The 24,445-nt window shown below is 58.0% G+C and overlaps 4 protein-coding genes across 8 annotated transcripts in view; all 4 read left to right on the plus strand.

Annotated features, from left to right (window-relative positions):
* XPO6 (exportin 6) overlaps positions 1 to 3,760 on the plus strand; it is a 62,109-nt gene extending 58,349 nt beyond the window's left edge. For all 3 annotated transcript variants that reach the window (XM_062588781.1, XM_062588782.1, XM_062588783.1), the window contains one exon: positions 821 to 3,760. In XM_062588781.1, coding sequence (XP_062444765.1) covers positions 821 to 922 — 102 coding nt within the window. In that variant the 3' untranslated portion in view covers positions 923 to 3,760. The remainder of the gene's footprint in view (positions 1 to 820) is intronic.
* Positions 3,761 to 5,346: 1,586 nt separating this feature from the next.
* On the plus strand, positions 5,347 to 9,024 carry NME4 (NME/NM23 nucleoside diphosphate kinase 4). The gene is made up of 5 exons (XM_062588796.1): positions 5,347 to 5,440; positions 8,092 to 8,222; positions 8,429 to 8,530; positions 8,713 to 8,825; positions 8,904 to 9,024. Exons 1-5 carry the CDS (start codon positions 5,347 to 5,349, stop codon positions 9,022 to 9,024), a joined length of 561 nt encoding a protein of 186 aa, XP_062444780.1.
* Positions 9,025 to 9,743: 719 nt separating this feature from the next.
* On the plus strand, positions 9,744 to 18,195 carry DECR2 (2,4-dienoyl-CoA reductase 2). Of its 2 annotated transcripts, none has more exons than XM_062588001.1 (9): positions 9,744 to 9,873; positions 10,113 to 10,181; positions 10,665 to 10,716; positions 12,498 to 12,633; positions 13,351 to 13,475; positions 14,127 to 14,220; positions 14,523 to 14,627; positions 15,234 to 15,451; positions 16,943 to 18,195. In XM_062588001.1, the coding sequence occupies exons 1-8, from the start codon at positions 9,779 to 9,781 to the stop codon at positions 15,449 to 15,451; spliced, it is 894 nt and encodes a 297-aa protein (XP_062443985.1). In that variant the 5' UTR covers positions 9,744 to 9,778; the 3' UTR covers positions 16,943 to 18,195. The 2 variants fall into 2 exon arrangements, with proteins under 2 accessions (XP_062443985.1, XP_062443984.1); XM_062588000.1 differs by having other exon boundaries at positions 15,234 to 15,422.
* A 2,439-nt stretch (positions 18,196 to 20,634) lies between these two features.
* The window catches only part of RAB11FIP3 (RAB11 family interacting protein 3), an 85,796-nt gene continuing 81,985 nt past the window's right edge, over positions 20,635 to 24,445 (plus strand). For both annotated transcript variants that reach the window (XM_062588706.1, XM_062588707.1), the window contains exon 1: positions 20,635 to 20,787. The gene's annotated coding sequence lies outside the window, so the exon portion shown is untranslated. The remainder of the gene's footprint in view (positions 20,788 to 24,445) is intronic.

The raw sequence follows: 24,445 nt of genomic DNA on the forward strand, positions 1-24,445 counted from the left end.
CTTCCAGAGTTGGCAGTGCGTAGCCAGTCTGCCATCTTATCTAATGGGCTGCCTTATGCTGCGGGAGTTTGGGAATACATTTCCAGGAGGGAGTTTTCACAGGAATAAACTGACGTTTTCTAGAGTGGGACGTACAGATCCTTGCCAACATTTAGCTCCGGCTGCTTGCCAGATGTTTGAGGGTTACAGTGAACATGACAACAGTGTAGCTGCTTGCATTTTTTTTCAAACCCCTTGCATGTGTGAAGCAAATGGTCTATAACCTCCTCACAGAACATCATGGCAGTGCAGCAGGTCATGGTTTCCATCAAATGAAGCTTGTTTGTTCATTGAGTGTTTCCTCTCCAGTTGGAGACTGGGGATTTGAGGCCAAGGTTAGGGTGTGGGAATCACTTTAGATGAATCACTTTGCCTCTAGAGAATCACTGGACCCTCATAGGCGGTTGAGGGAAAATTAGCTCTTGTTATGGGGTATCTGAGACCCGGGAGCCTTGGCAGAAATGCACTGAGCAATTGCTGCTGCAGGTAGTCGTTTTGTGTTGTGCTTGACTGCATGTGAAGAAGCCAGTGCCACGAGTAGAGCCCGCTGCCCTCTAATCAGCTCTTTGTTGGGAGAGGCTCTGCAGTCTGTGGTCCCTGTACACAGGGCTACAGAAATTTGAATTCCTAGGCTCAGACTCTGGAGAATATGGTCTGCTTGTCTGCTGTGAAATACATGTGGGTGCTTGTGCCCCTCAGTTCATTTCTAACTTCTGCAGTAAGAGAGTGCTTGTAGGTATTAATCTGTTTGCGGTGTAATATGTTGCTTGATCTTTTCCAGGATCTGCCATCGTTTACCCAGAATGTGCACAGGCTGGTGAATGACCTGCGTTACTACAGACTCTGCAATGACAGTTTGCCCCCTGGAACTGTGAAACTATAGTTACTGCACTGGACTCGTGTTCTGATCACTGTAGGGAATGGATCCGTATTTCTTTTGTCACCACATTCTCTCCTCCCTGATTTTGTCAGTACTGCAGGACGCAGTGTCTTGCACATGGGCACATGTTATTGGATTCACGCACCACGCTTCCTTTTCTTCTCTCCCAACCCAAAGGCCCCCCAATTGGAGTCAGCACTGTCTGCAGGATGTGTCTTAACGCCCAACCACAGGGCAATTCAACTGTATGGAAAGTCCTCTCACTGGGGTTTTGTTTTACTAACGTAGCACTTTGTTGCGTCCAGAGATTACTGTGGAGTTGTCTTGAGAGATCTTGTGAGTATCAATCATGAGACAGAAGCGCCAAAGACTACTTCAGACATTCATACCTTCGTGTCATTCCACCTTCTTGCCCCTGCCCAGCTCTCAGAGGAGGAGACTCATGATGTTGGGACTGTTTTGGCACTTCTGTCACTCCCTTTGTTTTTAAATTGCCTTGAAAACCTCCCTGCTGTTTGTGGGGATTAGAGACTTTTTTTAAAAAAAAACGTTTTCTCATCATTCCATTGTGATACTAAAACAACATGCTTAATGGAAATAAAGTGCTTACTTTGTTGTTTTAAATAACTTGTCTTAGTTCCCTTGTAGGCCTGTCTGTCACCAAGCCTTTTTGCTAGATCATGTTTCATACTGTAGATAGTGATCTCTTCAGCCCTTCTGCCCTGTATGCGTTGCCCATACAGTGCCGTGGGTGCAGACGTGCCTTGCCCAGGCTCCATGGGAGTCGATCTGCTCTGACAGAGGTGGGCTTGAAGGGAGATGACTGCACGAGGGACATGTCTGAGTGGTGACATGGAGTCAGTGAGCACTTGTGGCATAGTTTCTGTAGTTCAAGATTTGTGGAAAATGACGACAGCTTGCCATGTGAAGACGGTGTTTGCTGTTTGGATAGCCTGTTTGCAGTCAGAGCCTGCATGCAGGTCTGAACTGGGGCCAGTTTGTTTATGGGCTTCCTACCCTCCAGTGCTGGAGTTGGAAGATACACGTGAACCAAAGAGTCCAGCCTACTGAGGACATGCTTCACCAGGTACAGTCCATACAACTGAGCTGTGTGAACTGTTGTTAGCAGAGATCTGTCCGCTGCATGACCATCAGCTTGGAAGAGGGTGATGATCTGGCACAGAGAGAGACCTCTGACCACCACGAGACTGTAGAGCTGTGACCTACTCAGAGGACAGCCCGCTCTGTTGTGTAGATGCATTCGGTGCCCTGATCAGCAGCTCACACTAGCACGACCCAAGGTGGCTCCGGTGTTCTGCCCTGCTGAGAACTGCAGCAAGAGATGGTGGTGGCCACCTGCCACCTTTGTGGCCAAGCACTCTGCAACTGTGGCTTCCTTCTGAAATGTGCTAACAGGAGAGTAGTTAAGACCTGCTCACTACTGATCTTGGTACAACGAGACCAACATCAGCCCTTCCGTGCTGTGGATACTGTAGCTGGTACTGCCTCGTCCTGCTGCTTGCAGTGCCAGCTGCTGGTGGAGGATGATGGTATGTGCCAGAGACTTGTGTGAGTGCTAGGACTCGGTGATGATAAAGTCTGAGGGCCATAGTCTTGCTGGAATATCAGAGAGCTCTTGGGTATCCTTCAACTGCTAGAGAAAGTTCTCTTGTGAAGAAATTGCGAAGCACTGGTGTGGAGGGGCCCCTGCAGAGAAGCTGGGGGACCCCCTGACTGTCTCTTACTGCCCTGCTGGGGCTGTATGAGTTAGCCGGTCTCTTGTTGGCCTGCCGCAGCATTCCTAGGGTGCAGAAGTGTGTTTCAAGAGCAAAAATGGTGTCTACGTCAACACAAGAGGAGCTGGTCTTGTCCTGGCTCTGGGACCCGAGTTACCTGTGAGTCAAGCAGGTCACCTCTAACCCCAGAGCCTGTACTACCATCTTGCAGGAAAGGATTCTACACCAAATGACTGCTGTGGCTTGACACAGATGCTTCATTTTGCTCTGCTCTGAGCATAGTTCTCCAGGCCGGTGGTGGCTCTGTGTCTTGCAAAATTTTTGGTTGATCTAGTTAGTTTGCTAATACAAGGTGAAAGTGCATGTGTTTTTCCCTTGCTGACCCCTTGGTCAAGGGCAGCAGTTTGGAAGATATCCAAGCAACCTGCAAAGTGCTGTTTGACCCTTGCTGTGCAGAGAAAACAATTTCTCCTTTGCCAGTCATCGTGTGACTTCCAAACAAGTCCCTATGCGTAAACAAAAATGCTCCCAGACAGCATTGTGGAAAAATCCACCTTTTTTGATGAGCTCAGCTGAGGTTCCTCATCTCAGTAGAGGAGGCAACAAGAGATCACTCTGATGCCATCCTAGCTCTGTTGCTGCTGTCGCTGGCTCAAGCTGCTGTAGTCTCTCCGTGTCCCAAGAGAGAGGGGAGGTATGGCACTGTATCCCAGGCCCTCTTGGAAACCTGGGACCAGGCACCACTCTGGGACTGAGCAGAGCTCTTTGCTAGTCCCCTCTGTCCTGCCAAGGCCTATAAGCAGTGGGAGAAAGTTGTGCTTGGGCAAATGAGCTAGAGGAAGAAGCCAAAGAACTGAGATTAAACATAATCCCTCTAACTTGCTCATCTCCTGCCTCTGTTACCCCCCTCCCCTGCTCAGGAGGGCAGTGGAGGGGTAGCAGCAGCGGAGCGGAGCTCCTTCTGCAGCTCGGGGCAGGAGGAAGCTGCTCTCGCCTGATCTGTGTTTCCAACTGCTTTAATCTTCCTTAAACTGCTCCCTTCCTCCGTAGCATCGCTGCTTCAGCCCGACACGCTGGCACGTGGCCCCTTCAGGCAGGACCTTCCGGCAGCTGCGCCGAGCGTGGCCGGCTCGGCACCGTGCTGCGTGGCGGGGCAGCGCGACGGCGGGGACAGAGCTCAGGGAGCCGGCGGCTCCCCTGGACGGGGGCACCGGGCCGTGCGTGGGAGCTGCGTGGCTCGAGGCAGGCGTAGCCGTCCAGGGCCTCCCCGCGGGCGCTGAGTTTGCGACGTGGCGGCCCGCTGTTTGGTAAGCCCTTGCGCATCCCGGGCTGTACGTAGGCACAAGAACGTCGGCTGCTGCGAGATGCCCTGTGTCAGGAACCTTCCCGGCCTCCTGGGTCAAATTATTGCGAGTGAAAAACAGGCTCATAGTGACCATGATTTTCCATGAACCTGCAAATATTTTAATAGCAATATTTGTGTTAAACAGCTACCCCAGAAGCATCTCAGGAATTTTGTACTTAGGGAAACTCAATGAAAGTATGAATAAAACTGCCCGCCCCACGAGGAGCCTCGCTGTGTGCATGGGGGCTCCTCTGCCTGCTTCCCCTTTCTCAAGTGATGCTCTGGTGGCAGAGGGGCTCCTAGATGGGCTTCTGCTCCCGTCCCTGCTCGAAGTGGGTATCTGTTTGGGGCATGGTCTGCCAAAGGCAGTGGGCACGGAGCTGGGCAGGGGTGCCCTGGTGCTGTGGGGCCAGCGTAGCACCTGTGGGTGAGCCGGGGCAAAACATGAAATGCATCTGTTTCTAGATCCCTTGGGATAGGACTTGGTCCTGGTGCTCTGGGCACTGTGCAGCCGCCGTTCCTGGAGGGAGCGCTCCTGGGACCGGGCCCTGCCGTGCCAGGGTGGGTGCAGGGCTCTGCTCCTCCAAGGGGGCGAGGTCACCTGTGCCAGAGCCTGCCTGGGAACAGCAGCGTGCCTGCATCTGGGGCAGCTCGTGGTGGGGAGGTCTGGGCAAGGAACGTATGGGCAGGGAGAAAGGCACAGGATGTTCCCTGCCGGGGGATGCTCCATACTCGGGTACTCTGTGCCAGGAGGATGCCCAGGCTGGGCATGCTCCATGCTGTGGCCACGCTCCATACTAGGATGCTCCATTCTGGGGATACTCTGGGCTGGGGAGATGCTCAGGCTGAGAGTGCTCTGTGCTGGGACGCTCCATGCCAGGATGCTCCGTACTGGGGATGCTCTGTGCTGGAATGCTCTGGGCTACGGGTTATGCCCAGGCTGGGGATGCTCTGTGAAGAGATGCTCCATATCAGGGATGCTCCATGCCAAGGGGATGCTCTGTGCTGGGGGTGCTCCATACCAGGGGTGCTCCATGGCAGGATGCTTCGTGCTGGGATGCTCCAGCCCAGCAGGATGCCGGGCTGGGGATGCTCTGTACCAAGGTGCCTTATCTGGGCTGGGATGCTCCAGGCTGGAAGGCTCCAGACTGGGATGTACCGGGCCGGGATGCTCCGGGCCGGGATGCTCGGTGCAGGCAGCGAGCCGCGGCCGCCACCCCGGCGCTGGCGGCTGCTTTAAGGGGAGGGACGGAAGCGTGACCCGGCCCCGGGCCCGGCGGGGCCATAAAGCCGCCGCCGGGGAGGCAGAGCCCCGCTGCGGCCAGGTCCGACCCGCCGGCCCCGCCATGGGCTCCCTGGGGCGCTGCCTGGCCCGGAGCCTGCTGCGGGGGCCGCCGGGCCCGCGCCGCCCCCTCGGGCCGCCCCACCGCCACGGCTCCGGTGAGACCCGGCCCCGGCGCTGTCCCCGGTCCCCCCGACCGCTACCCGCTGTCCCCGTCCTCCCCTCGAGCGGTGCCTGCTGTCCCTGTCCTCCCCGAGCCGTCCCTGCCATCCTCCATCCTACCCTGAGTGGTGCCCTCTGTCCCTGTCCTCCTGGAGGGGTCCCCGCATCCCTCATCCTGCCCCCCAGCAGTGCTCGCTGTCCCCTGGCACCAGCGGCCCCACGCAAGCCCTTCCCAGCCCTGCGCAGGGCACATTGTGTGCGGCTCACAGGGCGCTTCGGGGGGGGGGGGGGATGGTGCCTGGGGTCTCCCGCTCCCCCAGTGTGCCGGCATGGGGCAAAGAGCCGGGGCTGGTCCTGCCCTTGCACCACCCTGTGTGTGCAAAGGGGCTCAGCGTCCCCACGGCCGCCCGGGCCTGCCTGGGCTGCGTCCTGGGAAGCGGACGGGGTGGGAGCGAATGCCGAAGCTGGGCCACGTCCAGCAACGGGCAGAGACGCCCGGGGGGAGGCAGCCGGTCAGGGCTGGTGCTCGTGAGCCGGCTGCGCACCCCGGCATCACCGCCCTGGGGGCACCCGACAGCCGCGGGCAGCTGGACGCATGGCTTGCAGGAGCTCACGGGGCCACGCTGCCGTCCACCCACCCCGCGCACCTCACCCCGCTCTGGGGGGGCGATTCCAGGGCCCGGGATGCAGCAGGGCAGCACTGGCCGTAGTCAGTCCTGGCTCTCCGCAGGCAGGAGCTCTTCCCCCTGCTCTCTCCCTTCCAGCACCCAGTTTTGGGGTCAGACGCCCAGCGTTGCAGCCGAGGGGTAGGAATCACACCTGTAACCTGAGACTAACAGTAAAATGCTTTTGCTTAAAATAATCTCTCTCTCTCTTTCTCTCTTGCTCTGTGCCCTCTGCCCCCCGATGGACAGGGCAGTCTCCGCACGCGCTGCACCTCTGGGGAGCTTCTGCCTCCCTCGCTCAGCTGCTACTCAGCTCCTGTCCCCTCCAGCCAGTTCTGCTCTCCTGCGTCTTGCTGCAGGGCGTGCGGGTGGGGGCCGAGGGCCTGCAGCCGGGGTGACGGAGGTGCTGCACCCTGCTGTCCCCAGGGTGGAGAGCAGGTCCGGCCGCAGGGGCTCGGGGCTGCCTTGGGGCTGCAGCAACACCGAGGCAGGGGAAACCTGCTGGCCTGTAGCTCGGGGGGTTGGTTTTCCACTAACGAAGTGCTCAGATTCGGGAGCCACTTGGTGTCGTGACTGGCCCAGGACTTGGGCTCCCTTTAGGGGAGTGGGAGCCGGTCATGGAGCCTGGCATTGCCCCAGGCCCCTGGCCCCAGATGGGAGGGATGGCAAATGGGGCTGGCAGGCGTGGTGGGACAGGACTCCCCGGTGCCGGGACAGCACAGCTGAGTACGTGGCTTGCTGAAGCCAGAGCATTCTTGTCCCACTTTGGATTTGAAGGGACTGTTTTCCTGCTGCGGACACATCCGCATCCTTCCGGCATTCCCGAACACTCGCTGCTCCTTATGTCATCCGCCTGCAGCGAGTCCCCTGGGTCTGGCTGGGTTTGTGGTGCCGAGTCCACCCCACTAGCACAGCCCAGCGCCACGTGTCCCTGCTCCGGATGCTGGTGGCGCCTGGCTTTGATGCTCGCGGGCCGGCCAGGCCTGACATCCCTGGGGAGCCCGGGACATCCTGCTGGGCCCCATGTGTGTCCCACCCCATGGGGGCTGCGGCAGCATGACTGGGCTTCAGGGGCTTCCTGAAGAGCCAAACCGCCCCCGCTGCACCCCTGGCAAGGCGCTGGAGGCCCATCCTAGGGACCCAGCTAAAGTGACCCAGTACCCATCTGTCGCAGAGGGCCCAGGGGTGGAGGAGGTGACTTGTCCCTGCACAAGAGCTCAGATTTGGTACTGCAGCTCTCCAGGTGTCCTTGGCCTCTGGCAAGCTCCCAGCCACCATGGGGGCTGAGCCAGGAGATGCCAATGGGTCTGTGGTGCAGAGTCTGGTTAGTGGCACTGCCCTGGTGTCACCCTGGGCCAGCAGACTGGATCCACAGGACACGGCAAGAGGTGCAGCACGCCCCGGAGCAGAGGAGGAGGGTGCGCCCAGAGCCCCCTCATCCCTTGCCTCCTGCCACTCACTTAGGGCCAGGGGCCTCCTGCATCCTGGCAGAAGGCTTGGTGCCCCGTGCCGCAGCTCCCTCCTCACGGGATTGCCGCACAGTGGCAGGGGACAGCTGTGGCCCCAGGGACAGTCTCGTGTCACTCAACGCCAACAGCCACGGTTGGCTGGCAAGTGAGCTGGTGATGGCAGCCTGTGCACCTTCCCTTTCGTACAGCACCTGGCACTGAGGACCTGGGGCCCTGACGGAGCACCATCTGTTGCCCTCACAAATCTTTCTCATCTTGAAATTCAGCCCAAGCACCCCCAGGATCCTCCAGAGCGCCAGAGCCCCTCATGGCAGAAACTGGGCCAGCCGTTCCCGTAAGGGGCACCATCCCCTCCCAGCTTTGCTGGGTCTGAGCAGAACCCAGGTGCCCTGGGCCTGCCCGGCCCTCACCACCTGTGCCAGATGTCCACTTCCTAGCATGGGAAGAAGCAGTGCGCAGCCCCATGGACGTGGCCCCGGGCTGGCCTTGATCTGCCGTCCCTCCCTGCCACAGGCACCCCTGAGCTGCAGGAGAAGACATTGGTGCTGGTGAAGCCCGATGCCGTGCAGCGGCGGCTGGTTGGGGACGTCATCAAGCGCTTTGAGAGGCGCGGGTTCAAGCTGGTGGGCATGAAGCTGCTCCAGGTATCTCCTCCCCATGGAGCTGCCATGGCCCTGGAACCCTGCTGTATCTGCTGGGCTTCCAATGGAGCTGCCCCACAGGCAGCCGGGGCCTCCTCTCGCTCTGTGCCAGGGTTGGGGTCACCTTTTGCCCCAAAGCCTGGGCAAGGAGGTGGGCATTGATCAGAGGTAGGTGCCCCAAGTGGTCCTCACCCATCCCTTGCCTCCAGGCCAACCATGACATCCTGGACAAGCACTACCACCAGCTGCGGCAGAAGCCCTTCTACCCTGCGCTGCTCGCCTACATGATGTCGGGCCCGCTGGTGGCCATGGTGAGCTGGGAGGCCTCCGCGTGGCCGGGGCGCCACGTGCGAGCCGGACCCAGGTCGGGCTGGGCGGGAGCGAAGCGGGCGCCGTGCGCTGCTGGTGGCGCCTCCGGGCGCCCACACGCCGCCTTCGGCTCCGCGCGGCGCCGGCGGGAGGCTCTCGGCCTCAGGCGGCCCGCGGCCCGCAGGTCTGGGAAGGCTACAACGTGGTGAGGTCCACCCGCGCCATGGTGGGGGACACCAACTCGGCCGAGGCCAAGCCGGGGACGATCCGGGGTGACTTCAGCATGCACGTGAGCAGGTAGAGGTGGGCCGGGCGGCGCGGCGGGGGCTGCCCGCCCGCCCCCATGCCATGCCCACCGCCGCCGTGGCTGCGCAGGAACGTGGTTCACGCCAGCGACTCGGTGGAGACGGCCCACGAGGAGATCAGCTTCTGGTTTCGCAGCAACGAGCTGGTGGCCTGGGAGTGCAGCGACCAGGACTACACCTACGGGCCCTAGCGCGGCTGCCGCGCCGCCCCGCTGCCCTGCGCCCCCATTAAACCGGCCTGCTCCGGGCCTGGCTCCGGTCTCCGTCCCTCCATCCCTGGGCGGGGACCATGCGGTGGGGGCCGTGGGGCAGGGGTAGGGGCTGCTGCAGCCCGCAGCAGCTTCCGCTGGGGCAGAGAGTCTCTGCGATTTCTCCGGGAGGCACTGGGATGTCACTGGGAGTACTGGGGACATTGGGAAGACATTGAGGACGCTGGGATGGCACTGGGATGGCGCTGGGGGGGGCAGAAGGGACACTGAGACGACACTGGGAAGACCTGAGATGACACTAGGATGACACTGGGCGGCAGTGGGGACACTGGGACGACGCTGGGGGGGTACTGGGATGACACTGGGCGGCAGCGGGGATACTGGGACGACCCCGGCGGGTACTGGGATGACGCTGGGATGACGCTGGGGGGCGCTGTGGGACACTGCTCGCGCCCCTGCGCGGTTGCCAGGCAACGCCTCTGCACGCCGGCGCGTGCGCCGCGGCGCCCTCCGCGCGGGCGACAGGGAGGCGGGAGCACGCGCCCTCCCTGTGTACCGCGTGGCGGGACTACAGCTCCCGGCATGCGCTGCGCCGCGGCGACTACACCGCCGGGGGTGCCGCTGCGGGGGAACTACGGTTCCCGGCATGCCCTGCGGTGGGCCGGGCCTCCCGGCGTGCTCTGCGCGGGCGGCGCGGGTGCCGGGCCGTGCGGAGGCCCAGCGGAGCGGCGCCGCCATGTCGCAGGCCGGCGCGTGCCAGCCGCCGCCGGACGAGGACACGGACGACTGCCTCCGCGAGTACCGCCACCTCTTCAGCCCCGACATCCTGGCGTGAGTGCCTGGCCCGGCGAGCGCCGTGCGGAGCGCGCCGTGGCCCGGCAGCTGGAGCGGGCGGGCAGCCCTGGCTCAGGCCGCGGCCGATGGCGGCCTCCGTGGGGTTAAGTGCCGGTGCCCGGTGCTGCTCTCCTCCCGGGCAGGCCGGGTCCTGCTTGGGCCCGTGGCTGTGGGGGGTGAGGACGGGGGCAGGACCTGCCTGAGGTTCAGCTCTGAGCTGCTCTTTCCCTCCACAGCGGCAAAGTGGCGTTCATCACCGGCGGCGGCTCCGGCATCGGGTTCCGCATCGCGGAGATTTTCATGAGGTACGGATGGGCCGGGAACGGTGCCCGGCGCTGGAGGGCCCGCTGGGAAACCCCTGTGCCGTGCGCAGTGGTGCTGTGCACGGAGGTGTCCTGCACTGCCTCTTCAGGAGCCTGTGGCAGAAATGGTTTAAATGCACAATGAGGAAGGTGATAAAGGCTTCCCTTCCTTTGCAAAGGCTGTGGTAGCAAGGCCTCCTCCCTGCCAGAGCAGGTGGAGACAAGGTAGACCTGCAAAGGGAAAGCTAGAGGCATCAAGATCTTTGGGAGAAGCATGGGCAGGAGACATGGGCAACCTACTCTGCACCAGGCTCTGGTAGGCTGAGGTAGGGTAGGAGGCAGGGGTGCACCACAGGCATTCCTGCCCTGCCGCATTGCTGCCACTCCCATGACTCACAGACTGAATTTTTGGTAATCTTCAGGGGTCTGAAGTCACTATAAGGAGCCAGCCGTGTGTGGTTGTTCTCACTTGGCCCTTCTTTGCAGGCATGGCTGCCAGACCATCATTGCAAGCCGGAGCCTGCAGCGAGTGTTGGAGGTAAGTCTGTGGGCTCCAGTGTGACCAGGAGGCAGTGTGGAGATGTGTGAGCTCCTAGAAATCTTCCTACTCTCTACTAGAGATGGAGCTAAGAGCCTTGGAAATAGCATGTCCTGTGCTGTCCCGTTTTCTCCCTACCTGAAGGAATCACTCGGCTCTGATCAGCTCAGCACCAGCAGAGAACTGCATGCTGTGGATGGGATGGGAGAGAGGTTAATGTAGGATTTCACCTAGGATGCCTCACGGTAGGGCTCAGCAAATCACTGTTCTCTTCTCCCCCCACACACCCCTGGGAATCTCTGTTGTTTGTGGCTTGACAGAATAGAACTGGCCTCTGAAAGCCTCAGGCAGCAGGTCTGTTGCTCTGATAGAGCATTTGTATCTATAGTTGTTCACAGGAGCTTGGTACTGCATTGCTTTTTGATTGATGAGGAAAAAGAGATGCTAAGAGGCAAACTGAAGATTTATCAGTAGGGAAATGGCAGTCTCAGGTTAAACTTGAATATCAGCTTAGATTAGGGGGCCTAAATCCTCCTGGGCCTAGGATTATATGGGTTAGTTTTTGTGTTTTGAGGAGTGAAAGATGCCAGCCTAGAAAGCAGAGACTGAAAAAGCTGTATTAGTCTGGAACTGCTCTGTGTGCAACTGGATGGGACAAACACTCACCCCTGGGTGTCTGATCCTGAGCTGGTGTTTGGCTGATCGAAGATTTTTTTCCTCCCTAATGGCTTGTATTGTGGTCTCAAACTGAAAGCAGCTGTGAGACAGCTCTGCAGTAATGTGAGCACTGAAATATATAAACGATCAAAATTGGAGCTGGGGAGTGAATTCGTATGACCAGTTGCCTCTTTGAGGTGGTTAGTACTGTCGTTTTGTCATCGCTCATGCTCGTATCCCGGAAAACTGGCAGCAAGACTAAGCAGCCTTCCAATCCTCAGGGACACTGGGGTCTCCTGAGTGTAGGGACCAGCTTCCCAGGCTCTTGTTGCTGGGTCTGCTTGTGTGGTAACCAACAGCTTAAAACTTCTCACAGAACAACCAGATGAGCCTGCGCGGGAATGTGAAGTGTCACTGGATATTGTGTGGTTACATGGGTTGCTGTTGAGTTTGCGTGTCCTCTGTGTTTAATTTCCCGGAGCTGCCTGGGAGAGTCGTGTTTCTTACAAATGCCGTGGAGGTGGTTTCTGGCAGAGACCTTGAGCCGCAGAGCTGGCCTTGCTTTGTCTCGCAGGCAGAGTCCGCAGTAACAGTTGGTTTGCATTTGCCCTTTCGCCTGTTAAAACAGGTGGCATCTTAAGGTTAACTATGTCTGGGCTCGTGCCAAAATGCCATGTTGGGGTCTGACCTTTGTACTTGCCCTGCAAAAATTTTGCTCAGGATGTGCTGTTGCAATGCCAGGCCATTAAGTTAACTGGGTTTAGTGAGCTGTGGCATCAGTTCTTGCTTGATGCTTGTTTGAATGCAATATGCAGGAGTTTTCTCTGACACTGCAGGGCTTTGGCTCCCCCAGTGCCAGCAGGGTGAAGCTTGCTGTGCTTGGGGAGGTTTGCTCCAAGGTGAGAGAGGGGGATTTCTATAAACAGAGAGGCTGTGCTGGCTGACAAAATGGAGCTGCTTTTAGGGTGGACTGTGACAAATGTTTGTATAGGCAACACCAGCGTCTGCTGTGCACTAACGGAGCGCGCTCCTACCTGAACTGTAGCTCACCTGTTATGAGGTCCAAGTCTCCCCCTTGCTGAAGGAGAGAGTCCCACAAAGAATCTCTCCTCTCTCTTTTCCAGGCCTCAAAAAAGCTGGTGGCAGCCACAGGCCAGCGATGCCTGCCTCTGTCCCTTGATGTCAGGCAGCCCCAAACCATTGTGGCAGCAGTGGATGAGGCACTAAAGGAGTTTGAGCGGATTGACATCCTTGTCAATGGTGAGTCACTGGGGTGTGGGGACGGGGAAGATTTGCCACAGTCTCCCTGTTGAGCGGGGCATTTCCCTGCAGGTGGGCTGTGTTGGCCTAGTGTCTGGCTTTCTCCCCTGTAGGCTGGGAGCATCCTTGGCAGCTGATGGTGTGCGCTGCTGGGATTTGCAGAGAGAACGGTCTTGCAGAAAGGAAAGACTCACTATAAATGCTTGGCCGTACTTGCTTGTCTTGGTGTGGGTCATCCCTGCGCTCCCTGCATCAGCAGCCTGCTGCCCCTGCGCTGGCTGTGCTGCTGCTGTGCTGCTTTACCCCTTTATCAGGACTGTTTCCACTGCTTGGTTCCTTGTGCTGCTGGCCCAGCTGAGGGCAGTGGGAGTCCAGCTCATAAGCTGGAAGGTCCCCAAAACTGCCATGGCTGAGGTCATGGGGTGAAGCTTTAGCAAGCCATCATGCTCCACTCAAACCTTAACTGCAAAAGAAGGGAGTAAAGTAGCAAAGCAGCCTTCTGGCAGGAGCTGTGGAGAGTAGAGCACTCCTTTGCTAGCATGTGGCACCCCCTCAGCTCCTCTCTGATCTGAGTATGGCTCCAGTTTGGTAACCCCCAGCAGCAGAATGTGTGTGCACATTCACCCTTCCTCAGTGTGCCTCTTGCAGAGCGCTGTGAACCTGCCTCATCTCTCTGCAGCCCTGTGCTGACTGTGCCCCTGACTGCTTGTTCTTCAGGTGCTGCAGGAAACTTCCTGTGCCCAGCCAGTGCCCTGTCCTTCAACGCTTTCAAGACAGTGATGGATATTGACACTGTCGGCACCTTCAACACCTCCAAAGTGCTCTTTGAGAAATGCTTCCGGGTAAGTGGCTCCTGAGCCACAGGACTCAGTGGAGGAGCTCCTGGTAAGCAGGGAGTTAAACTCAAACAAACCCCACCTCACCCCTGAGAAATTCAGTGAAATGTAGTAGGCAAAAGAGCTCTTGCTTCTGGTAGCATGGTGTACAGTAGCCCTGCCACCCAGGGCTGTGCTGTCAGGCTCTGTGCCACCTCCTGGGAGCCAACTCTGGTTAGATCCAGTCCATTCTCTTTCTGGGATGGCAGCTGTTGCACAGAAAGTAGGAGCTGTGGACTCCAAATCTTGCATGTCCCTAGTCCCTAGCTTTGACTTTTGTGGCACCTTTCCATGCCCTGCCCTGTGTAGAACACAGCTCCTGGAAGGGGAAATGCTACCTCAGAAGAACCTGTAAACTCCTGCTGCTATTCCAGCTCCTCTCTTCTCCCTTGGTGCTTGTTCCCCACTTCCCCTGCCTCTCTGGAAGCTGGCTGTTGGCCAGCGTGGCTCCGTGAGGCCAGATGGGCAGTGCTGCCCCAGTGGTGAGTTAGCAACTTGGAGGTGGCTGTGTCCACATGCTACCCCCTCCCCAGCCCAGTTCCCTTGTTCCGCCAAGCTCTTCTATGTGATCCCATGTGTTATTCCCTACCTAACACTGTGTCTTGTTTCCTTCCCCAGGACCATGGTGGGGTCATTGTTAACATCACAGCAACTCTGAGCTACCGAGGGCAGGCCCTCCAGGTGCATGCTGGTGCTGCTAAGGCTGCTATAGGTACCTAAATGCTCCTTCCTGGGGCTCTGCAAGTTATACAAGGCTGGTAAGGGAGCTTGTTGTTCCCAAATATTGAGATAGGAACATGTCCGTAGGAAATGTGTATATACGAATCAGAGTAGTTTCTGTGCAATCCAGGCATGTGTTATGTGCCCGGGGTTTGACTGAAGCTCTTCTCTCCCTTAGGCTACTTTTTTCCAGGGTCCTTTGTTCTTGGCCAGAGTTTCTGAGCTCCCCTACAGTTGGTGGAATAGTCTTGGTCTCTGTTTCTCATTCCTGTTGCAATCTCTTCCCCTTGCCAGATGCCATGACCCGTCACCTTGCTGTGGAGTGGGGACCCAGCAATATCCGAGTGAACAGTCTGGCACCAGGCCCCATCACAGGCACTGAGGGCTTCCGACGCCTGGGTAAGGCAGTGTGAGACTATCTCTGTCTCTGCAACGGAAATGACTTGCCACCATCTTTCTTGGGGACTGTAGTGGACCACCAGTGCCAGGCAGCTCATGAGGCATGTGACGCAGTCTGGGCCATTCATACTGGGCTGAGCTGTCCTGTGGCTCTGCTGCCATGGCTTTCTGGGAGAGCAGGAAGCAACCTTCTCAGCGCCCAGGGTGCTGATATTTCTGTCAAGTGACAGCTCTTTTTGCTCTCTGTGATGTCCTGATGTAACCAGGTCCCCTACCTGATGGTTTGGAAGTCTATCAGCAGAGCACCTGTTCAGTCATAGAGGCTGGGAAAGCTGTGAGATCATGCTGTGAACTCACTGTTGCAGCATCCAGCATGTATCCCATTGCTGGGCTTGAGATCCGCCCCCTCCCCATTTTTTTAATCCCTTTTTTCAAGACTTTCTCTGGGATGTTCCCAGAGCTGTGCCAGCATCTCCTCTAGGTTCCCTTCAACTTTCAGCAGTTTGTCCATGCAAGCAGTGCTGACAAGTTGCAGTGTCTGGCAGGCTGTGATGATGGACAGATGGCCCCATGGTCCTAGCCAATACTTTTTCTTCCACTGTTTAGGTGGGAAATTTGCTGAGAAGGCAAACTACTTTGAGATGATCCCCCTCCACCGCGCAGGAAACAAGACGGAGATTGCTCACAGCGTGCTGTACCTGGCGAGCCCCCTGTCCTCCTATGTGACAGGCACCACCTTGGTTGTGGATGGTGGGAGCTGGCTGACCTCTGCCAATGACTTCCCTGCCTTGCTGGGTATTGCTTCATCCTCTGCTAAACTCTAGGTGACGTGCATTTCCCCCTCCGTGGGATTAGAGCCGGGCTCGTGTCAGAAAGCCCATTGCCCCATGGTGTAGGGCATGTTTGCCGTTCCAAAGGGTATCACACTACCTTCTTTCCCAAGTGCCTGGTCATATTGTGCCAGTATCAGGCGCTGTCCCTCCTGCAGGCTGCCAGCCCTGCAGGCGGTGTGTGTCATAGCAGGCTTTGGGGATCCCGGGCGACTGGACCAGGTCTAAGCACCCACGACACATCCCTCCCTTGTGCCCAGTCCCTGCACACACAAGTGAGTCTGCACAATGGGGCCTAGGCTGCATTCCCAGATGGGCAGCACGTGGTGGTGGTGGGGGGTCATCTGTGATCCCTTCAGAGGCATCCCAGGAACCCTTTGGGAGATAGTGAGACCCCTGCCCACTGCCACTGTGGCAAAATGGATACGTCCAAGGGTTAGTGAAGACCATAGTGACCATAGTGCTGCCTGGGCAGATGAGAGAAACTGCAGCAGCACCAGGGCTCCAGGGAGAAGGGGCAGAGGTTGAATGTTAGTGTCTGTAGGCAAGGGCAGCCAGTCCAAGTCTTGAACTGGCAGTGCTTGTTCTCAAACTTTCCTCTGCTTTTGGGAAGGTGGAGCAGGGTCACCCACTAGGCTATTACCAGAGCAGGCACAGAGCAACGTGGGAAGCATCTCTGAGTTCTTGTGGACTTGCTGCATTGTGTCTGAGCAGCCTCATCTATCAAGGAGGTCGTCGTTGCCTGCAAACCCCATGCGTGACCCCTTCAGCTCATCCTATGTTGAGATACACATGCCAGCAACTGCCTGAGCGGCATCCTGCTTCATGGAGCATGCAAGGCAGTTCCCCCTCTTTGGAGCCAGCTCTTGCCTTTCTTGTACGTACTGTGGAGTAAGGGCTGGTGCACAGCCTTGTTGACTGCTGGTACCTGCTGCTCCTCCACCTGCTCGATGAAGGCTGAGCCAGGTCCTTCATGTCCAAGCAAGGGCTGGATGGTGGTGCAGTGTTGGCTGTAGCAGTGGGCAAGATGGAAAGCCTTGGGTTGACAGTCCCTAGGGATAACTTGGGAAGGGCAGAAGAGCTTGTTGGGTTTTGCCTCTGAGCCTGTGCTTGGCATAGTATCTCTTGCCATTTCTGCTGAGGGATACTTGTATGAACACCTCTGAGTGCCTCCTGAAGCAATGTGATGCCTTTCTGCACCCCTACCAGCAAGGCTGGGTACAGGAAGTCTGACAGTTCCTACCTCCCCTTTCTTCCTTGCCTGAATTACCACAGCATATGTTGCATTGTGGTCAAATTGTATGCAGGATTTGTTTTGGAAGAGGTGGGAAGGGAGCTGGCACTTCGTTGCTAGGCCTTGTGCTTTTTTGGAGAGGAGGAGTCCTTTCACCCCCTGTCTCCCCTACCTCGTTCTCCAGCTTGGCAGGCTCCGTGAGGGCAGGTCTGGCCAGGACTGTGCATACTGACCTCCCTGCTGTCTTGCAGATATCTGGGCTGCAGGAGCAAATGCGAATCAATGATGGACAGCCTGGGATTGACTGATGGACAGGAACGTAACCAAACACTGCTGCTCTGGGACATCTCGGGGGTCACATCACCTGGAATCGGACCTGATAGCTGCTGCTTCTATTGAACAAGCAACTGGCGGTGATGATGCTGCTTATCCTGTGTCCGCCTGGGGGAGGGAGCACCAAGGATGCTGGGGGGGGAGCAAGCCTACCCCAATTCTGTGCTGTTGTCTTCTGAGCTGACATGGCTGAGATTGCAAGGATAGAGAGGCGTGCACAGGCTGTGACAGTCGCTGTCCAGTTCATGTGCCCCTTCAAGTTCTCCTGGCCTTTGCCGAGTCTCAGGCAGTGCTGCCCCAGGATCTGTATCCCCTTCCCAGCCTTTCTCCTGTGTCAGAGAGCTGCTCAAGCTGCCCAGCAGCACCACCCCCTTTTGGGAGGAGATGTACCTCAGCCTGTTGTGGGCTGAGCAAAGCCGTGTAATTCCTCACTGTCACTGCTCGCTGCGCATCTGTGCCTTGTCCTTCTGCAGGATTAGCATCAGCGCTCAGAGCATCTCTTGCTTTGTAACGGGTGCTGGCAGCTCTCTGAGGGCAGGCAGGGACCAGGCTGCTCCCTGGCCCCTGGCAGGAGCAGAAATGGCTTTGTAACCTCCTGTGACGCTAGGCCAAGAGCAGGTTTCTCGGTGAGGCAGTGGTCTCTTGAGGCTGGCACAGATGCAGCTGGGATGACCGTTATCCCAGGAACAGAGATGGCATGTGTAAGCCAAAGCCAACCAGAACGTGCTCTGCACCACTGTGCAAACTGTAGAGATGTCCGGCTTGCTGTCAGCCCTGATCCATCTGTCACACTGGTCCCATGCTGTCTCCTTTCTTAGTACAGACACTACAGATGCGGGTAAATCAAGGGCATACTGAGATCCAGCTGAAATTCAGGCCTTTCTAATTTGGCCACTGAGCTGACAAGCTGCAGGGGGCTACAGCAGTTCTGCACTGGGCTGCTGGAAGCAGACCTGTTCCCTGTGCTGGAGCCTCGTGGGGCACACACTTACTGTGTGCTCGTGGCTCTGCGCTGCAGTAATCAGTGTCCTGCTGCTGCTGACAATCTTTAAGCTTCTCTTGAATTCTATGAAATCTATTTTAGAAAATTGTATTTCTTACTTGATTGTAGACTTGACAACTTTTGCTCCTTCCTCCAGGCCGTGAATAAAGAACTTCCAGTCATCTGTGACACTTCTCATCTGTTCACCTGCTTGGGGAGTTGATCCTGCAACCTTTGTTCTGCCTCTGATTGCTGTGAGCTTGGAAAGGGTTGCTTGTTTCCCTTTTTCACTTGCGATCCTGCAGTGTCAGCAGCAAGAGGGTTGAAAGGCCAAGTCACATTTTAGGTCAGAGCATCCTTTACACCAAGGTTTCTATGCCAGATTACTGCTGCATGAGCAAAGCAAACGGGCTGTCTGTGGGCACCCTGGGGTGCTGGCTGATACTGGTGGTCCCAGTCAAGCCCTGAGGGAGGATAGAAAACCAGAGGTGCTGAAGGATTCTGCATGGGAGAGACACCTCAGCTCCTTCAGAGTGGCAGGTATGTGTTTGGACTGGGATCCAGATCTCTCCTCAAGTGGTCCCAGGATTCACACTGGCAGTACTGAACCAACCTGCCACCTCCTGCCCCAGGTACGTGTGCGCTGAGGAAGGGGAGTGGTGCTTCTTGTGGCTTTTAGGCTTTTATTGTGGACTGTCTCCCAGCCAGACCTGGAGTCCCAGCGCAGCTGTGATCCCAGAGTGAGTGAGTGGACCTTTATGGCCAAGATGCATCTTCCAGGAAGTCACCTGGCCTCGCTACACTGCCCCCTGCCATGTCCTGTCCTGCAGTTCACTGTCCTGACAGCAACGCCTTATTCTGCCTTGGAGTACAGCTGGCTTCAGCCTCTGGCCATAGGCCCTGGCTTTGCTCTTCCTAGGTAATTTTGGAGGAATATTTTCTCTTGGAGATGCTTTTTGGTCCTAGTCGCTCAGATATGGTCTGCTCTGTCTGGCCTGCACCCTTGTTCTCGGGGTAAATGTATTTACCTGTGTCTTGTTTTAACCGTGACCAAGCGAGCCAGGGGCTGCCTGTCCCTGCGTGTAATAACGGCGCACGCTGACTGCCGGGCATCGGACAGGTCCCCGCGCTGCCGTTTGCCCTGGCAGTGGTTCCCCCGCCACGGCGCAGCACGGAGAGAGGTGCCGGAGGAGAGGCAGCCTGGGCTGCAAGCGCGTGAGCTGCTGCTGGGCCCGCGCTGTGTCGCGCTGAGCCGGGTGCCCCGGCCAGCACACGCGGGTGCCATCCCCACGCGCGGGGCAGCCCGGGCGCCTGGCGAGGCTGGAGCCGGGCAGAGCGAGCCCGGTGAGATATCCCGGTGCGGCCGGTGTGTTGTGCTGCCGAGATCCTCGTGCCTCCCCGCCGCCGAGGCGTGCGTGGGGCGGCAGTGCCGTCCCAGGCCCTCACCTCCGACACCTCCACGCAGGCTCTCGCTTCCTCCCTCCCCGGGCAGCTCCGTGTAGCTTTGCTGCTTTGGGCTTTCTTTGCGGTTCCTCGCCCGGGCCGGGGAGCACGTGCTCTTGCTGTGGGAGGCCGACTGCCTGCTCTGCCTGCAGTGGCCATGAGCACATTTTTCCCTATGCACTACCTAAAGAGCAGCAAGAGCTGAGGCTGAGAAGAGAGCTGGGCTCTTTCGAACAATCCGGGCACCTAAAACAGGGGGAGAGGGGGGATGCGAGCGTTGGGCCTGGCCAGGCAGCACACCAGGGATGATGCTGGTGCTGCTGCGGTGACAGCAGCCAGGCTGGGAGCATTGCCCAGGGCGTGCTGCTGCCTGGCACGGGGCAGCGTGGTGCTGCGAGCAGCAGCAGGACAGCAGCATCGCACACGGTGAGCCTGGTGGCGTGTGGGGAGGCCAACGGGATGCACGGTGGGGCTGTGGGATGCACAGAGCCCGGTGCATGGGGAGGCCTGGTAGGATGCACAGAGCCCGGTGCACGGGGAGGCCGGCGGGATGCACGGCCCGGTGCGGGGTGAGGCCGGCGGGATGCACGGCCCGGTGCGCGGCGGGGCCGGGCCGGGGTGCGCGGCGCGGGCGGCACGTGCCGGCGCGCGCCGGGCCCTTTAAACAGCTGCGCGCGCGAGCCCCGCGGGGGGCGGGGCCACGCCCGGTGCCGCGGGGAGGGGGCGCGCTGGAAGGCGAGTGACGTCACCGCCCCGGCTACTGCGGCGGCGGCTACCGGATTCGATTCCGCCGTTGGCGGCAGCCGCCCCGGGAGCGGCGGCGCGGGCGGGCGGGCGGCGCGGGCCGTGGTCTGCCGGCAGCGGCCGTCGGCGCGGCAGCCGCGGGCGGAGCCGGCGCCGCCTCGCACAAAGCCCGGCCCGGCGCGGGCGGAGCCGGCGCCGCGCTCAGCGGTGCGGCGCGCCGGGACCGCGCCGGGAGCCGCCAGCGCCGCAGCGGCACCGGGGCCGCCCCGCGCCCGCCATGTGAGGGGCCATGGCCGCGGGGCATGGCCGCGCCGCCGCGGGGCTCGCCGAGGAGGCAGCGGCGGGGCGGGCGCCGGCGGCGGCCGCGGGCTCTGAGCGCCGCCGATGAAAATGGAGCCGCGTCCCCCGGCGGCGCTGCCCCCGCCGCCGCCGCCGTGGGGGCCCGCGGGGGAGGGCGGCAGCCCGGGGCCGCCGGCGCCGCGGGAGGACGAGCCTCGCCTGCGCGCCGTCTTCGACGCCCTCGACCGCGACGGCGACGGCTTCGTGCGGGTGGAGGAGTTCGTGCAGTTCGCCACGGCCTACGGCGCCGAGCAGGTGAGCGCGGCCCGCGGCGGCGGGTCCCGCGGGGGGCTGCGGCCGCCCCGACCGCGGCCCGAGGAGGGCTGCGAGCGGGTCCGCCGCGCCGCGGCCCGGCCCGGCTCGGCCCGGCCCGGCCCGGCCGTGACGAAGCAGATTGCGCGCGCGGAGCGGTGCGCTGGGCGGAGGGAGGGCTGCGGGGGGCCGCGCCGGCGGCAGCGCCCCCCGGGCGGGCGGCTCGCGGCGCCCCCGGCGGTGCCCGGGCGGGGCGGCCCGGCCGAAGCGAGGCCGGGCGAGGGGCGCGCTGGCGCCGGCTCGCTGGCCCGGCCCGGCCCGGCCCGGCTCGCGAAGGGCCGGGCGCTCGCTGCTCGCCTCCGCTCCCACCTGCGCTCGGTCGCCGAGAGCAGCTTCATCAGCGATGCTGTCCAAGCTGAGATGCGCCGTGCTTCTCGTGTATCTGTGCATAAACTGCGTGTGCGTGTAGATACACGTATGCACACGCTCTCGTACGTATTTGTATGTATATGGGTGTTGCTGAGAACATATATATTTGTATAGCTAGTTCTCGATGTGCTGAACAACTCCCTTGTGGTACTGTTAGTCCTGGATCATCCTGAGCCAGCGGGTAATGGGCACCCCGGGGGTGAAGCCTGGTACCTTTGGCAGAGGCATGCCAAGAAGGAGAAGGAAAGCTGGTGATGCTTCTGCTTGCAAGAAGGCTTGATGCTAGTTTGCAGCTCAGGAAAGACAGCGTGCTGGGTGTGAAGGCAGGGAAGGGGTTGTTGGTGGGATCGCTAAGCTTCCAGCAGATGTGTTGAGTTGGTAAAGGAAGGAGTTTGGGGAAATTTCTTGACCTCTTTTGCTTTAAGCAGATGTAACTTGGGCCAAAAATGGGCCTTCCGAAAAATTAAAATCTAGCTCAAGTGAAAGTGAAAGAATAGGAATATCCTGGGGTGAGTGAAATGATCTTAAAGGTGACTGAAAGGAAACTTCAAGATGTCAGCAGAGGTTATACTTAAAACCGGCAGTGGGGAGCTCGCAAGCGAGTCCCCAGGGGTCTGACGGCTCGTGAAGCTGTCAGGTGGCCGTGCGGCTGGCAAGGAGCTGAGGAGGAGCTGGTCCCCGTCCAGTTTGCTGCATGCCTTGCCTAGCGATGCAAGGAGGTACCTGCTTCCTTTCCGTCCGCCCCCTCCTTCCTCCTAACCACCACCCACTTGCGTGGATGCGTGGAAGGTATGAATGAGGTGTCGGAACAAACTGCTAAATTTAAGCACCGCAAGTCATCAGAGCTAGCTGATTCATTGCAGAGGGCTGAAGGGTTAAGGGTTAAGCATGTGCGTGAAACGAGATGTACTGGAGAGCTGGGCAGTAGCAAATGTTGTGTTTAGTGTTCGCTAGAACACCACGGGCATTTATGGGCTACTGAGCTCAAGTGCTGCCGGATTATTTGGCTGAAACAATTATTAGCTAAATGTCAAAGGAAAGAGAACAACTGGCATTTATTCCGTGAAAGATTAAATAGATTTGAATTCCTATTAGGGTTCCTTCTCTGCATGATCGAAAGCATGCATAGAAAAATTGTAGGGTTTTTTGGTTTGGGTTTTTTATTGTTTCTGAAGTAGCTTGGGTTGGTGAAGAACTGTCTTAAACTCCATGGTTGTGCAATGGGAGATAAAGCGCTAGTGCGGAGTGGAAGAGATCAAGGCATGGGAAGCAAAAGACTTGGTTCTTCTCTGAAGCGATGAAAGTTAATTGGGACCAAAGCTGTTGCCAGTTGCTTTGTTTGGAGGGTGGTGTGGGGAGGATGGATGGATGGATGCTGAGCTCCCTGCCTTGGGCACCCTTGCCCGGGGAGCCTCTAGCAGCCCGCTACGGGTGGCCACGCGTGTCGAATGCAGAGTGCCGCGGCGGTGCGGCTGCTTGCGCACCGCGCGCTCGTGAACGAGACAGTCGTGGTGTCGGGGAGGGGGGGAGCGAGGTTCGTAGCGGCACTGCGCTCCCGTCGTCTCCCCTCCTGTTCCTTGCGCGCTTCGCCTAGGAGCCGCGTTCGCCGGGAGCTGCTCGGCACGCCGCCGCAGCCGAGGGGCTCCCCGGGGAGCGGAGCCCCAGAGCGGGGGAGCGGGCAGCTCCTGTAACGAGGGGCAAGGGGAGAACACGCGAGCGAGCGGCGACGTAGGGAGCAGGTTAAGAAGTACGGAGGCACGTTTTACCTAACTTCTGCCACCTTGTAAAGCAGAGGGTTGTGTCCTCTGCTTCTGTGGGTTATGCAGAGTCTAAGGCTATTACACAAGATCTTAGAACAGCAAATACATCATTGGTCTTGCCTGGGTTACAATTCCAGCCTGTGCCTGATTGCAGTGAGGCAGGAGGCAGCGCCGTCCCTCACCAGCTTTGTTACCGGCTAGAAATAGGGGCTCGTGTTGGGGAGGAGGGGAAACAAGTGTCTGTGATGCATGAGGAGACGCTATCCTGCTGTCGTCGTCTTTTCTTTAATCTAGAAGATAATTGGAGATGGAAAAGCCTTTTGCACCACATGATCTCACTACCTCAGTTCAATTAAAATAAGTCCCTGCCGTTTGCTTGGCATATCTGAAAACAGGTTAGACAATATAATACCTCTGCTTTCTGTGTTTTGACAGAGATCTTTGGCCTTTTTTTTTCGTTTTCCCTTGATGATCAGTTCAAGCTTTGTTTCAATGTGCTTTGTCTGCCTTTCTTTAATATTTACATCCTTTAAATATGTGCCCTTGTCTACCAACCTCCTCCTGCTCCAAATCAGCTAATCCTTAGCTGAACTCTCCGTATTTAGCTTTTAAGATTTCCTTGTGTGATGATTTCTCCAATTGTTTCAATCATGTTTGTGCTTTTTGGACCTCCCGTCACCTTATCAGCTTCTTGGAAAGAGGTGCCCAGCCTGACCTGGATGTCGCAGAAGGAACTGGGTCTCGGCGTAGCAGGTCCTCTGTCTTGAAAACTGCAGACAGCGGACACAGAGACAAGGATTTCATTCTTACATTTCTAATGAAAAAAAATCTCCAAGACTTGGCAATTACTTTCTGGAATGAAGTCTGGATAATGTCAAACTGCAGCTTTTCTTATAGTTTCAAGATCTGACTTTAAGCTCAGGTAAAAGCCAAAAAAGCCCTCTGTGAAACAGCAAACCTTAAGGAAGTCCAGGGTGTGTGTGTGTGTGTGTTTTATTTATTTTATTATTTTATTTTTTTAGGCTGCAAACCATTAAAATTTGTGCACTAGTTTCAGACTTCTGTCTAGTGAATTGGGCTTACTTTTCCTTCTCAGCTCTGTTGGACTCCCACTAGGATCTGTTCAGAGCCCCTGAGTCAGACCTCTTACCTTCAGGACAGCTCAGTCTCACAGCTGCTGACCATGCATGTGATCTTGAACATCCTCCCCATTCCTCTCCTTCTCCCAGGTCCCCAGAAATCGATTATTTTGGAACTGTGTCAAGGGGGAACCTCATTTTTTTTCCTTCAATCTGAGGAGTGTTTTGGTTTTTTCTTTCTTTCTTTTTTTTCTTTTCCTCTCCCTCTGAGGAGAGGAAATGCTGGCTTTGCCTATAAAGAGATTTCTCAAAGTACTGTATGAGGACCATGTAAATGTGAGCAAGGCTCTAAATTGCTTCCAACTGTGTTGCCCCTGCTGCACCTTTCAAAGG

Source organism: Rhea pennata, chromosome 15, assembly GCF_028389875.1.
Source record: "Rhea pennata isolate bPtePen1 chromosome 15, bPtePen1.pri, whole genome shotgun sequence".
NCBI lineage: Eukaryota > Metazoa > Chordata > Aves > Rheiformes > Rheidae > Rhea > Rhea pennata.

What these genes read in the sequence shown, in the direction of transcription:
- NME4 (XM_062588796.1), top strand. Translation starts at nt 5,347, where the DNA reads ATGGGCTCCCTGGGGCGCTGCCTGGCCCGGAGCCTGCTGCGGGGGCCG. An exon ending in GCCCCACCGCCACGGCTCCG is followed by an intron (nt 5,441 to 8,091) that starts GTGAGACCCGGC and finishes TCCCTGCCACAG; the next exon opens with GCACCCCTGAGCTGCAGGAG. An exon ending in TGGGCATGAAGCTGCTCCAG is followed by an intron (nt 8,223 to 8,428) that starts GTATCTCCTCCC and finishes CCTTGCCTCCAG; the next exon opens with GCCAACCATGACATCCTGGA.
- DECR2 (XM_062588000.1), top strand. Translation starts at nt 9,779, where the DNA reads ATGTCGCAGGCCGGCGCGTGCCAGCCGCCGCCGGACGAGGACACGGAC. An exon ending in TCTTTGAGAAATGCTTCCGG is followed by an intron (nt 13,476 to 14,126) that starts GTAAGTGGCTCC and finishes TTCCTTCCCCAG; the next exon opens with GACCATGGTGGGGTCATTGT. An exon ending in TGAGGGCTTCCGACGCCTGG is followed by an intron (nt 14,628 to 15,233) that starts GTAAGGCAGTGT and finishes TCCACTGTTTAG; the next exon opens with GTGGGAAATTTGCTGAGAAG.